The sequence below is a fragment of the Colobus angolensis genome, unplaced genomic scaffold (assembly GCF_000951035.1).
Source record: "Colobus angolensis palliatus isolate OR3802 unplaced genomic scaffold, Cang.pa_1.0 Scaffold399, whole genome shotgun sequence".
NCBI lineage: Eukaryota > Metazoa > Chordata > Mammalia > Primates > Cercopithecidae > Colobus > Colobus angolensis.
This window is the reverse complement of record NW_012117365.1, coordinates 943,803-957,794: the sequence shown is the minus strand read 5'-3', so window position 1 is coordinate 957,794 and position 13,992 is coordinate 943,803. Positions and strand designations below refer to the sequence as shown.

Here is a 13,992-nt window from a genome sequence, read left to right as displayed (position 1 = left end):
TAATGTAAATGACAAGTTAATGGGTGCAGCACACCAACATGGCACATGTATACATATGTAACAAACCTGCACGTTGTGCATATGTACCCTAGAACATAAAGTATAATAAAAAACAATGATATCACAAGAGTACAATCAACAAAATATAATTTTAGGAAATTTAAAAGACAAATGACTTAGGTTTTTAAACAGGTAAACTGCAAGAAAAAATGAGAGCAGAGGAGAACTCGTAGATTTAAAGAAACTTAAAGGACATATCAACTAACTGCAGTGTGTGGATTCTAATTAGATTCTGATTTGAAAAACTGATATAAATGAGAGAGACAGAAAGAGAGAGAGAGAGAGACAGAGAGACAATTCGGAAAATTTAAACACATTAAAATACTTGCTGATATTAAGAAATTATCATTGGCTTATTTATATGTGATAACAGTATGGTATGTTTAAGACATCCTTGCCCATGACAGAGACATACTAAATACTTTCATGATAAAATGATGCTATGTTTAACAATTGGAGGTGGGGACAGAAAGTGTATATAAGTATAGCTAAAACTATACTGACTTCAACAATGAAGGTTACACAAGCATTCACTATGCTATTTTTCTCTTACCTTTTTATATGTTGAAATTTTTACATTACAATTGTTTTTTTAACGGGGGAAAACGTTAAATAAGTACCTAGGGAGCCAAAGATACATGCTCTCTACCTCTCAATCTAGCACAGCTTCCTTAGAGAAAATATAGCCGAAGTCCATAATCTAACTCTCTCGGTCCCCCATTGAGACTCCCTATAATAGTGATTGACAGTAACTGAAAAGAAGGGCTGAATCCCTCAGATTTATTAAGGCAAAAGCTGGAGGGGAATCTTATCTGGAAAGAAAAACCTAGTGGGGGTATTATATCTTAAAAAATGATTTTTATGTAATAATGGATTCAAAGTGAGAAAACTCCAAGGACCAGGTGAGAATTAGTGAGAAAGGAGATAAGAGATCCTTATAACAGTCATGCTTTCTACTGGCAGATTTTCTCTCAATTCTCATCATCATGATAGGATTTGGTGAAAGCGTTATGCTTTTTGAGATAGGTTAAATGGCAAGACCTTCTTCCATTCTCACTCTCGGGTAAATGGGCACCGGCCAAGAAGAACAAAGGGTGTGATTTCTTGTTAGAAAGAATTTGGGAGAAGCCTGGTTATCATAAGCTAATGTAGAGATGGAGATGTCCAAATTGCGCAGCTTGTTTCATTTTGGGTGGGCCTTTTTAGGAGACTACATGAAAAATAAGGGATAAACAGGGGAACCTAGGCTTTCCCATATTAGAATGTTCAGTTTTTGGAAGCTAACTATTAATAATTGGCTAGAAAGAGTTTGGGTTTACTTACTCACCAAGAGGTGGCTGTAGCATACCCCCATTCTTTTCACAGTTCCCAACAGGCTGAATTTCAGCTGAGTCAACCAGCCGCCAGAAGTCATTTTTGTTGTCACTCCCATCAAGGCGCAGGCGAAGGCGGGCACCTGTCAGTCCAACTACTGTGGCAATACAGGTGGATGTGGTATTCCTAGGGTCCTGTGCTTCCAATTTCATACTGATCTTGAATTCGTTGCTTGGAGGTGTGTAGGACTGGGAAAAACAAGGCATGAGGTTTAGACAGACTAACAGTAAACCCCCAAAATTCATGTTTTGGATTCAGATTGGTTATAGCTGGGCCAGGAACAACCAACTGAATTATTCCCTAATAATTAAGAAAGGTTTCATGCAAAAGAAACAATGAAAGGTAAGATGAAGGGTAAAAAATTACTTTCCAATGAAGCATCAAATAGACCCATACCAGTTAAAATAAAGGACAAGAATGTCTTATATAGGCCAGTTAATTAAATGTTTTCTCATCCTATAATTCTCTAACTCCCTACCCTTCCAGGTAGGGACTTTTTAGTCCCTTTCTAGTCTTTTTAGGACTACTACGTCCTATTAAACTACAATATTCTTTGTGTCTCTTTGTGGAATATTTTAGTATATTGATGTGTATATCTACCACACAGACTACTGGGGGTTAATTTTTTCTTATTTCAACAATAACTTACTAATCAATTCATACAATTGACATACAATAAACTATACACTTTAGTAAGTCTTGACATATGTATATGACCATGCTACCATATACACCATATAAACCTGTGAAAGCATCACCACAATAAAAATAATGAACATGGCAAGTTCTCACATGCTCTTTTGTAATCTCTTCTTCTGGCCCCTCCAGAACCTCTGTACCCAGGCAACCAATGGTCTACTTTCTATCACTGCAGATTGCTTTGCATTTTCTAGTCTTAGAAAGAATCACAGAAGATGTACTTTCTTTTTTGCCTAGCTTCTTTCACTCAGCATAACTACTCTGATATTCAACCATATTAATAATTCATTTCCTTTTACTGTTGAGCAGTATAACTGTGCTGATGGAGATTTGGTTTGCTAAAGCGGCTAGAAACATTTAAGTACAAAATTTCATGTAGGGAAATATACTTTCTTTCTTCTTGCACAAATACCTAGGAGTGAAATGGCTGGATCATAAGGTAGGTACATGTTTAAATCACAAAACAAAAAATTAACCATTTTAAGGTATATAATTCTATGATTTTTAGAATATTCTCAGAGTTGTGTAAACACCATTCCTATCTAATTTTATAACATTTCCATAATCCCCCCAAAATGAACCCCATGCCCCAATGGAGTCATTCCCCACTATCCTCCCAGCCCAGACCCTAGAAACCATTAATCTACTTTCTGTTTTCATGGATTTACCTATTCTGGACATTTCATACAGATGGAATTATATGATGTGTGGCCAATATGTGAATAATTTCTTTCATTTAGCAAAATGGATTCAAGTTTCACCCATGTCAGTGAGTGTATCAGTACTTCATTCCTTTTCATTGACGAACAATATTCCATTGTATGGATATACATTTTGCTTACTCATTCATCAACTGATGGACATTTGGGTAGTTTCCTCTTTTTGGCTATTATGAATAACGATGTGATGAACATTTATGGTATATTTTTCTGTGGACATGTTTTCTATTTTCTTAGGCATATACTATGAGTGAAACTGCTGGGTCATGTGGTAACTCTGTTTAACATTTTGGGTAACCTCTGAACTGTCTTCTCAAGTAGCTACAGGATTTCATAATTTCACCACCAATGTGAGAGGGTTCCAGTTTCTACAAACCCTCAGCAACATTTGCCATTGTTTGTCTTTTTGATGTTAGAGTCATCTAGTCAATGTGATGTATATCTCATTGCAGTTTTAATTAGCATTTCTCTAATGACTGCTGAGTATCTTTTATGTGCCTAACTGGTCATTTGTATATATTTGGAGAAATACCTATTCAACTTCTTTGTCCATTTTAAAATCGTGTTGTCTTTTAATTCCGTTTTTTTTTTTTTTTTTTTTTTGAGATGGAGTCTCGCTCTACTATCGCCCAGGCTGGAGTGCAGTGGGTCACTGCAAACTCTGCCTCCCAGATTCACAACATTCTCCTGCCTCAGCCTCCCAAGGCAGGGACTACAGGCACCTGCCACCACACCCGGATAATTTTTTGTCTTTTTCGTAGAGATGGGGTTTCACTGTGTTAGCCAGGATGGTCTCAATCTCCTGACCTCGTGATCCGCCCACCTTGGCCTCCCAAAGTGCTGGGATTACAAGTGTGAGCCACTGCACCCGGCCTAATTCACAAGTTTTAAGAGTTCTTTCTATATTCTGGATACAAGTCCTTTACCAGATATATAATTTGCAAATATTTTCTCCCATTGTGTGGGTTGTCCTTTTCACTTTTTTGACGGTGTGGAAACAAAAATCTTTTAATTTTGATGAAGTTTAAGTTATCTATGTTTTCTTTTGTTGTTTATGTTTCTGGTGTTGTATTATCTAATCCAAGGTCATGAAGATTTCCTCCTATGTTTCCTTTAAAGAGTTTTGTAGTTTTAACTCTGACATTTAGGTCCATGATCCTCTTGAAGTTAATTTTTGTATATGGCATAGAGGTAGGGTCCAACTTCACTTTTTTCTATGTGGATAAGCAGCTGTTCCTGCACCAGTTGTTGAAAAACCCATTGAACTGTCTTGGTACCCTTGTGAAAAATCAATCGACCATAAATTGGTGGTTCAGTTTCTGTATTCTCAATTTTAATTCATGGATCTATACGTCTATCTTCCTGCCAGAACCATGACATCTTAAGTACTGTAGCTTTGTAGTAAGATTTGAAATCTGGAATTTTCTTTGTGGAAAAGTTTTTAACTACAAATTCAATTTCTGTAACAGAAATAGTGCCATTCAGGTTTTCCCTCTTCTTGACTGAGCTTTGGTAATTTGTGTCATTCATGAAAGTTGTCCATTTCATCTTAGTTGTCAGAGTAAAATGCATACATTTGTTCATAGTACTCCCTTAATTCTTTTATTATCTGCTGAATCTAAAGTGAAGTCACCTCTCTGATTTCTTTTTTTCTTTTTTTTTGAGACAGGAACTCACTCTGTGACCCAGGCTGGAGCGCAGTGGTGTGATGACAGCTCACTGCAGCCTTGACCTCCTGAGCTCAAGCAATCCTCCTACCTCAGCCTCCCAAGTGGCTGAGACCACAGGCATGCATTACCATGCCCAGCTAATTAAAAAAAACTTTTAAAAAATTTTCATAGACATGGGTTCTCGCTATGTTGCCCAGGCTGGTCTTGATCTACTAGGCTCATGTGATCCACCTGCATCAGCCTCTTAAAATGTTGGGATTACAGCTGTGAGCCACTGTGCCCGGTCCTCTGTCATTTGTGACATTGGTGATTTGTGTCTTCTTTTATTCTTGATTACTCTAGTTACAGGTTTCTCACTTTTATTTACCTTTGCAAAGAACCAGCTTTTGGTTTCAGTGGCTTTTTCTCTGTATTTTTTATTTCACTGATTCATAGTCTAATCTTTATTACTTGCTTTTCTCTGCTTAATTTGAAATTAACTTGATCTTTTTTTCTCCCTACTTTTCTAAAGTGGAAACTGAGGTCATTAATTGAGCTGCTTTAGCACCACCCCAAAAATTCTGAAATGTTCTTTCATTTTCATTGAGTTGAAAATACTTTCTAATGTTCCTTTGAGTTTCTAAGTACTCATGGAGTATTTAAAAATGTGTTACTTAGTTTTCAAATACTTGGAGATTTTCCAGATAACTTCCCACCATTGTTTTTTAATTTAATTTTCTTACAATCAGAGAACATACTTTTGTTGTTGTTGTTTTTGAGACAGAGTCTCACTCTGTCACCCAGGCTGGAATGCAGTGGCATGATTCAGCTCAGTGCAACCTCCACCTCCCGAGTTCAAGCCATTCTCCTGACTCAACCTCCCGAGTAGCCGGGATTACAGGTGCCACCACGCCTATTTTTTGTATTTTTAGTAGAGACAAGGTTTCACCATATTGGCCAGGCTGGTCTTGAACTCCTGAGTTCAGATGATCTGCCTGCCTTGGCCTCCTGAAGTGTAGGGATTACAGGCACGAGCCACTGCTCCTGGCCAGATAACATGTTTTGTATTGCTTAAATCCTCTTAAATTTCTCAAGCCAAGGAAGGAAGGAAGGAAGGAAGGAAGGAAGAAAGAAAGAAAGAAAAAAATTCTGAAGCCTCATTTAATGGTGCAGAATGTGGTCTATCATGATAAATGTTCTGCATGCACTTGGAAAGAATGTGTATTCTACATATGTTGGACAGTATTCTATATATGTCAGTTAGGTCAAGTTAGTTCATAGTGTTGTTCAAATCCACTATATATTTGCTGATTTTTTTTCTCTACTTGTTCTTTTATTATACAGAAAGGAGTACTAAAAGTCTGACCATAGATAATTTTGGATTTATCTGTTTCTCCTACTAGTTCTATTGGTTTTTGCTTCATGTCAGGATTTGTCTGATTCTTTTATCATTATAAAATTAACTTCCTTAATTAACCCTGTTAATATTATTTGGTTTGAAGTGTACTTTGATATTAATATAGCCATTTCACCTTTATTATGGCTAATGTCAGCATGGTATATCATCTTCATACATTTACTTTTAACCTATTTAAAGCATAATTTTTCTAATCATAGCAAGCTCAATAGTAAAGAAACAGAAAACAAGTGTTAAGTTTTTGAAGGCAGTATATAATTGGGTTTTGTTTTTTATCCAATGTGCCAATTTCCGCTTTTTAACATTTAGACCATTTATATTTGATTACTGATATAGCTGGGTTTAAATAAAACATCTTGCTATTTTTTCCCATTATTCTAGTGGTTGCATTAGAGTTTATAGTACAAACATCTTTAACTTACCAGTCTATCAAGTAAGACAGTACTACTTCATGCATGAGAACCTTGTAATATACTTAAGATTCCTCCCTTCCTGCCTTTGTGCTACTCTTATCATACATTTTACTTATATATATCATCTTCACAATATATGGGTTATTATTGTCTACACAATTATCTTTTACACAGATTTAAATAAGAAAACATCTTATATATCTAGGCTTATAATGACAATTTCCAGTGACCTTCGTTTCTTTGTACAGATCTGTTATTTCATTTGATATCATTTTCTTCCAGCTTGATGAACCTCCTTTAACATTCTTGAGGTGTGAGTCTGTGAGTGATGAATTCCTTCAGCTTTTGTAAATCTGAAAATATCTTTATTTCTTTCACCTTTGTGTTTGAAAGACATCTTTGCTGGCTGCAGTAGTCCAGGTTGACAGGTTTTTTTTTTTCTTTTAGTACTATCAAGATGTTGTTCAATTTTGTTCTTGCTTATATTGTTTCTAACAAGAAATACAATTCTTACATTAGTTATCCTGTATATAAAGTGTCTTTTTTCTCTGGCTGCTGTTGAGTTTTCTCTATCAATGGTTTTATGCAATTTGATTATGATATGCCTCAGAGTAGTTTTCTTCTTCTTATTTTTTGGGATTCCTTGAATTTCTTGATTCTGTGGACCTAGAGTTTTATTTTATTTATTTATCTATTTATTTATTTATTTTGAGATGGAGTTTCACTCTGTCACCCAGGCTGGAGTGTAGTGGCACGATCTCAGCTCACTGCAAGCTCTGTGTCCCAGGTTCACGTCATTCTCCTGCCTCAGTCTCCCAAGTAGCTGGGACTACAGTTGCCCACCACCACGCCCGGCTAATTTTCTTGTATTTTCAGTAGAGATGGGGTTTCACCGTGTTAGTCAGGATGGTCTCAATCTCCTGACCTCACGATCTGCCCGCCTTGGCCTCCCAAAGTGCAGGGATTACAGGCGTGAGCCACCGTGCCCAGCCGTTATTTTTAATTTTGGAAAAATTTTAGCCATTATTTCTTCAAATATTTTTTCTATCCCCCATCACTTCTCTCCTCTGGGGACTCCAATTACATGTCTATTTGGTCACTTGAAGTTATCCCATAGTTCACTGGTGTTCTTCTCATTTTTTCTAAATTCCTTTTTCTCTTTGTGTTTCATTTTGAATAGTTTCTATTGTTATGTTTTCAAGTTTACTAATTTCTTCTGGCATTAATCCAATCTAGTGTATTTTTCATTTCCCACATAGTAGCCCAGTGAGTCTTTTCAGTATCTTCCATGTCTCTGCTTAATATCTGAACATAACAAATACATTAAAATAATTATTTTAATGTGTTTGTCTGCTATTCTATGATTTGTGTAGAGTCTGAGCCAGTTTCAATCAATTATTCCCTAGATGATTGGTTGCATTTTCCTGCCTCTTTGCATGCCTGGTAGTCTTTGACTGAAAGTTAGATCTGGTGAATTTTACCTGTTGGGTACTGGATACTCTTGCATTCCTGTAAATCTTCTTGGGCTTTGTTCCTCGATGCAGTTAAGTTACTTATAAAATGGTTTGATCTTCTTGAGTTTTACCTTTATGATTTGTCAGGCTGGACTGAAGCAATGCTCAATAATATAAAGTTCAATGCTCAATGTTAATTATTTTCCAATACTGAGCAAGACCTTCCTGAGTATTATACCCAATGCCCAATCAATTATGAGATGTTCTAGTCTAACTGGTGAGATCAGGAACTATTCGCAGCCCTGTGTGAGTGCCAGGTTCTATTCCTTTGAATCCTTTCAGACAGTTTTTTCCTTTGGCCTTAGGTAGTTTTCTCATATGCATGTATAAAATGGTAGTCTTTTCCTGGACCCTCTGAAGATCACTGTGGTTTTGTGTGCAGCTTTCTCCTCTCTGACACTCCATCTTGTAAATTCTAGCCACCTTGGTTTCTCTGGACTCTCATTTTTTTTTCTTCCATTTCTTCCAATTAGGGAGTCTGCTGGGCTCAACATGAGTTCCCTTTCCCTGGGCCATGGTCTGGAAACTGTTAAGACAGTAAGCTAGAAAATCATAGAGGCAGCTCAACTCATTTGATCTAGAGATCACTATTTGGCTGCTTGATTTTTAGTGACTTAAAAACCATTGTTGGCTGGGCCCGGTGGCTCACACCTGTAATCCCAGAACTTTGGGAGGCCAAGGTGGGTGGATCACCTGAAATCAGGAGCTGGAGAGCAGCCTGGCCAACACAATGAGACCCTGTCTCTACTAAAAATACAAAAATTAGCCAGGCATGTTGGTGTGTGCCTGTAGTCTCAGCTACTCGGGAGGCTGAGGCAGGAGAACTGCTTGAAGCCGGGAGGCAGAAGTTGCAGTGAGCCAAGATCACGACACTGCACTCCAACCTGGGTGAGAGAGCGAGACTGTCTCAAAACAAAACAAAACAAAACAAACCATTATTAACATACGCTGTCTTTTTAAAAAATGGTTTCAGGTGGAAGTATAAATTCAGTCCCTTTCATTTCAAATGAGCAGAAGTCCCGAATTTGTATTTCTACTTAGAAAACAGACAAAATTCTATGGTCAGGCACGGTGGCTCATGCCTGTAATCCCAGCACTTTGGGAGGCCGAGGTGGGCAGATCATGAGGTCAGGAGATCAAGATCATCCTGGTTAACATGGTGAAACCCCGTCTCTATTAAAAATACAAAAAATTAGCTGGGCATGGTGGCGGGCGTCTGTAGTCCCAGCTACTCTGGAGGCTAAGGCAGAAGAATGGCGTGAACTCAGGAGGCGGAGCTTGCATTGAGCCGAGATTGCACCATTGCACTCCAGTCTGGGTGACAGAGCAAGACTCCATCTCAGAAAAAAAAAAAAAAAAGAAAAAACAGACAAAATTCAAACTCAACCAGAAATGTTGACAGTGTGAGGAAATGACCTTTGAGTACTAAAGGAAAAGACTGTAGGTAACTTCCTGATGTTTAGCTTTGTTTAGCACTAAAGGAAAAGATTGTAGGTAACTTCCTGATGTTTAGCTTTGTTTAGCACCAGAACACTTCTTTGCTTATCAACCATATCATATACTGATACAGTCAATACCATCTGTGCATTGTCTGGGTTACTTAATCCTTGTGGGAAACTCTGGATGACCTCTGATGAGCTCCTGAAATGCTTCACAGTGGGACTCAGTGTCAACATTCTTGTAGAAAGATAAGATTGTGACAGGAGTGCTGAGTACAGAGAAAGAAATACTGATCCATTTTCAACAATGTCTATGGACTATAACTCTCTTTCCTGTCTGAAATAAGAGCTCTAGTAAAAATTAGCAGCTGTTTTCAGTAACACAGAATATCCTCAAGGAGGTAAAGAAGGAGGCAAGGGTGTTACTTGGGATGAAGATGGGAAGAAAGTCTGCTGCCAAAACTCACAGTGACCAAATTTCACTTCTTGAGCTGTGGTCTTCCCATAGAAGTTTATTCTGGGGCCCTGAGGTAAGAAGCCCAAGGGCTTCCACCTCCTGTTTTGATTGTCTAAAAACCATTAAAAAATGACTTATCTTCCACCTACTAAAGATGTTGAAAATCAATTACCTGCTTGAAGCAATGGACAGGCGCTGGGACTGAACATGTTTCTTTTAGGTATTTGTCCCAGGTAAAATGACCTGTAAAGGAAATAGAAATCTATATCACAGTCAACTTCCTAAAAAAATGTTTTCAGGATATAATCTACACTAAACAGTAAGCTATTTGTAGACTGGTTTTGAGCATAAAAAACATATTTTTTTCCTGTTTGAGCTCAAAGGAGGATTAAGGGGAAGAATCTAAGTGACCTGAGCAGATGTTTTAGATTCATGTTTTAAAATAATGGTCTAAAGATGGCTTAGGGTGTTCTTTATGCTCATTCCTAAAGTGATCCAAAATGCCAAAGCAAGATATATCAGTACTTCAAAGAAGTGCCCAGGAAGCTCATGGAAAACAGAATGGAAGAGGCAGAAAGTGGGTGGGGAGATTCCTTTTGAACACTCTGACTCTCAGAAAGGTCCCTCATTGCTGTCAAGTGGCAGCTTTTAATACCCAATATGGTTGGATTCCAGCATCTCAGCTCAGGAAGAATGAAGAAAAGGCTGTCTAGAGACAAGGGGCGAGATGATTTGAGGGGAGGGGAAGCCAGATGAGTGAGATTATAGTTGAATTCTCACTCGAAAAACTGGCTCTCACCTACCCTTACTGCACCCCCATCCTAGCCACAGTGTGTTGCTCTGAGGTACAAAGTGACAAAGATCTGTTAATTTAGAGCAAAGTAGGACCTGGGAAGCATGTCTGATGACAGCAAATAAGAACAAGCTGGGGAGTCTGTAGAATCGTTTAGCCTCTTGAACTGGCCTTACACCCTCTCAAAGTTTGAAGAACATTGTCCTAGATAAACAATCTTCAAGGTGACACTGTGCTGGGGCAAGGGAAAACATATTAAGGTAGGCCATTAGATACAGATCTCATTGGATCACTAAAGATTATCAAATTCTTTATTTAAAGGTTAAACCAATTACCAGTCTCCCCCTAATACCCACCTAGAGGTGACCCCATGATGGAGCAGGGAAGGTCCCAGAGAATCTCACAAGCTAAAACACTGTAGCAAACCAGCATTTCTTGAAGCTTCCTCTGTAGTGGAGCAGCACAGAGCCCCTTTGGGCCATGCAAAAAGCACTAGATGCTGGGAATAAAAACGAGTCACTGAATGATGATATCTAAATCACTCCAAAGATGATGCCAAGACTTTACACTCTATTTATTTTATAGCTTCTGTTTTATAACTGGTTCCTTTCCCACTATCTTTATCTAAGTCAAATAGATTTGGCCAGAAATCACAGTCAGTTCTGAACTATTTCATGAAGTGGCTGATGATTAATCATCATGACTAGACAGTTAGTCCATAGGGCAAATGAGATGACTATTTTCTGAAGTCAAGGTTTAAAGACGTTATCAGAATTTAATGAAGAGTTTGCTCCTAGTTGACAGGGCCCTAAAGCAAGGACTGAATACATTTCATCACTGTTTGCTATTAGAAAAATAAACATTACAATTTATTATTCCATCCTTACAAATGAAAGATTAAATCAAATAGCAAGTTTTGGATTTCCCTGGATTGAGAATCTTCAACTCTGGCATCTAGAGCAGCACTGTCCAGTAAAACTTTCTGTGCTGACTAAAATGTTCTGTATCTGTGCTAGCCAATAAGGTGGCCACTAGCCACATAACTACTGGACACTTGAAATGTGGGTAGTGTAAGAAACTAAATTTTATTAATTTTAATTAATTTAAATTTAAATCCCCACATGTAACTAATAGTTACTGTATTAGGAAGCACAGATCAAGAGTTTTGGTCAGTCCTGGGTAACTGCTTATATCTGACTAAAAGCACCCAAGAGACTTTGGTCTTAAGAATAATGGTAGCATCAGGGGTACCACAGTAATTAGGGCATTAATTACAGTTCTCCATTTTACATATCAACCATGGTAATCAATCCCTATTCTGTAATGTACATAGGCTAGAAACCTCAGCCCTTTTACCACTTAGGAAACATTCTATTACTAACTGAATGAAAAGGAACCTCTGTTTAAAGTAGTTCACCTACTGTGATGGCTGACTGGCTTGAACCATACCTAGAGGGTATTTTCCTTTTATTTGACTTGTTGGGCTACCTAAGACTTAGTTCCTTATTATCAGGTGAACTGCAAAATAAGATAATTTTTATGACTTAGTAAGAATGTTTGGACACCTATTGTAATGCCCATGATGAAGCCAGACATAATATGTCTGCCATATCTCCAAGCACTAAAGTAACCACAAAAGAAATAGGACAGGCACCAAGGTATAGATCCAGAGTTAGCAAGCTTCCCGTTAAAGACAATATAATAAAAATTTTATGCTTTCTAGACCATACAGTCTATGTCATAGCTACTCAGCTCCACTACTCCAGTGTGAAAGCAGCCACAGACAAGCTGTGCATAAATTAGTATAGCTGTTCCACTCAAACTTTATTTACATAAACAGGCAGAGGGCTGGATTTGACCTCCCTACAGTAGTTTGCCAGACCTCTGGTATAAATCATTGACTCTCAAGTGATACTTATAATCTCATTTCTTTAAACAAAGTTCTGGGCCCCACCTTCAGAAGTTCTCATTCAGTAGGCTCCAAGTGTGGCCTGAGAATATGTATTTTCCAAGGCTCCCTAGGTAATCTGGATTAACATCTGTGACTAAGAACTACTACTGGTGTAGTTTAAGTAATGTAATATTGGGAGTCTGAAGATGTTGGTAAAAGTCTTGTTTCTACAGCTAACTATCTTGGGTAAATTACTTAATCCTTCCAAGCCTCAGTTTACTCATCTGAAAGATGAAGACAATATCTGTCTTACAAGATTGTACATAGATTCTTCATTCAATAAATATTTAAACTTCTCCAAGTACAAATAACTGTATTAAATGTTAGGGGAACAAGGTAAGACATGATTTCTCAATTTATGGAGCTTTCAGTCTAGAGATAAACAGGGACATTAATAAACATAACACAAGTAATCTGTTATGATAATGATAAAGTTAACGAGGTAGTACAGGTTGTCTTGAAAATGCAAAGCATGAAAATCTCGTTCATGCTTGGGCTCAGAGATTACTGTGAAAATTAATATTATTAACTAACAAAGGTATAATGTTTTATAATTTAAACATATAAAATTTGAGTGTTTTCAATTATTCCAACATTATAATTCAAAATTATAATTCAAAATATTCAAACAGTATAATTTGAATGTTTTCAATTATTCATTCAACAGATATTTAACTATCCTCTATGTGCCGGGCAATATGACAGGGGTCCCTGCCCTCATTTACGTGCCAGTGTATGATGAGACACAGCTAACACATAAACAATAAATAAACAAGACGGTAAGTGAAAAGAACTTGAAGGGAATAAAATGAGGTGATGCGATAGAGACTGGGAGCTATCTTAGTAAAGTTACGGACAGATACTCTTCAGAGGAAATGTCTGAGCTAAGACTTCACAGATGAGAAAAAGTCAGCCATCTCATTTACTAAATAATGCTTATAAAAGTGTTTTTATAAACTCTGATGCATACCACATGATGTTTACATTTATTATTAAAAAAGAAAAAAAGGTTCCTGCCCTGAAGGGACTTAAAAATGGCATCAACGTACCTTGGTCCATAAAATATAAAGCACAAGAGGTCACCTAGTTAAATGCATGAATCACTTTCTCTAATTTCATTCATTCAGCAAATATTTACTGAATACCTACTATACATTAAGCTTGGTTCTAGGCACTGGTGATATATAGCAAAATACAGTGCAGCCGAAGTCTCTGCCCACAGGGAGCTTACATTCTAACGGGAAAGACAGACAACAAACAAACAAACAAACAAATATGTCAGCTGGTCCAGAGGGTAACAGAGACACCATATTAATTATACAATTCCTGGCTATTTTGAAATTTAAAAAAATAAAAGTAAGAGGTAAAAAAGGTGTGCTATTTTAGGCAGGGCAGTCAAAAAAGGCATCTTGATAAGGTGATATAAAAGTTGAGATTTAGGCTGGGTGTGGTGGCTCACTCCTGTAATCCCAGCACTTTGGGAGGCCGAGGTGGGCGGATCACCTGA

The 13,992-nt window shown here is 37.5% G+C and overlaps 1 protein-coding gene across 4 annotated transcripts in view; it reads right to left on the bottom strand.

Moving 5' to 3' along the window:
- SCMH1 (sex comb on midleg homolog 1 (Drosophila)) overlaps nucleotides 1–13,992 on the bottom strand; it is a 172,886-nt gene that overhangs the window by 133,334 nt on the left and 25,560 nt on the right. For 3 of the 4 annotated variants that reach the window (XM_011955182.1, XM_011955183.1, XM_011955184.1), the window contains exons 4-5: nucleotides 9,914–9,984; nucleotides 1,388–1,622 (exon numbers count right to left, since the gene is read on the bottom strand). In XM_011955182.1, coding sequence (XP_011810572.1) covers nucleotides 1,388–1,622; nucleotides 9,914–9,984 — 306 coding nt within the window. The remainder of the gene's footprint in view (nucleotides 1–1,387; nucleotides 1,623–9,913; nucleotides 9,985–13,992) is intronic. The other variant, XM_011955185.1, reaches the window with a different exon arrangement.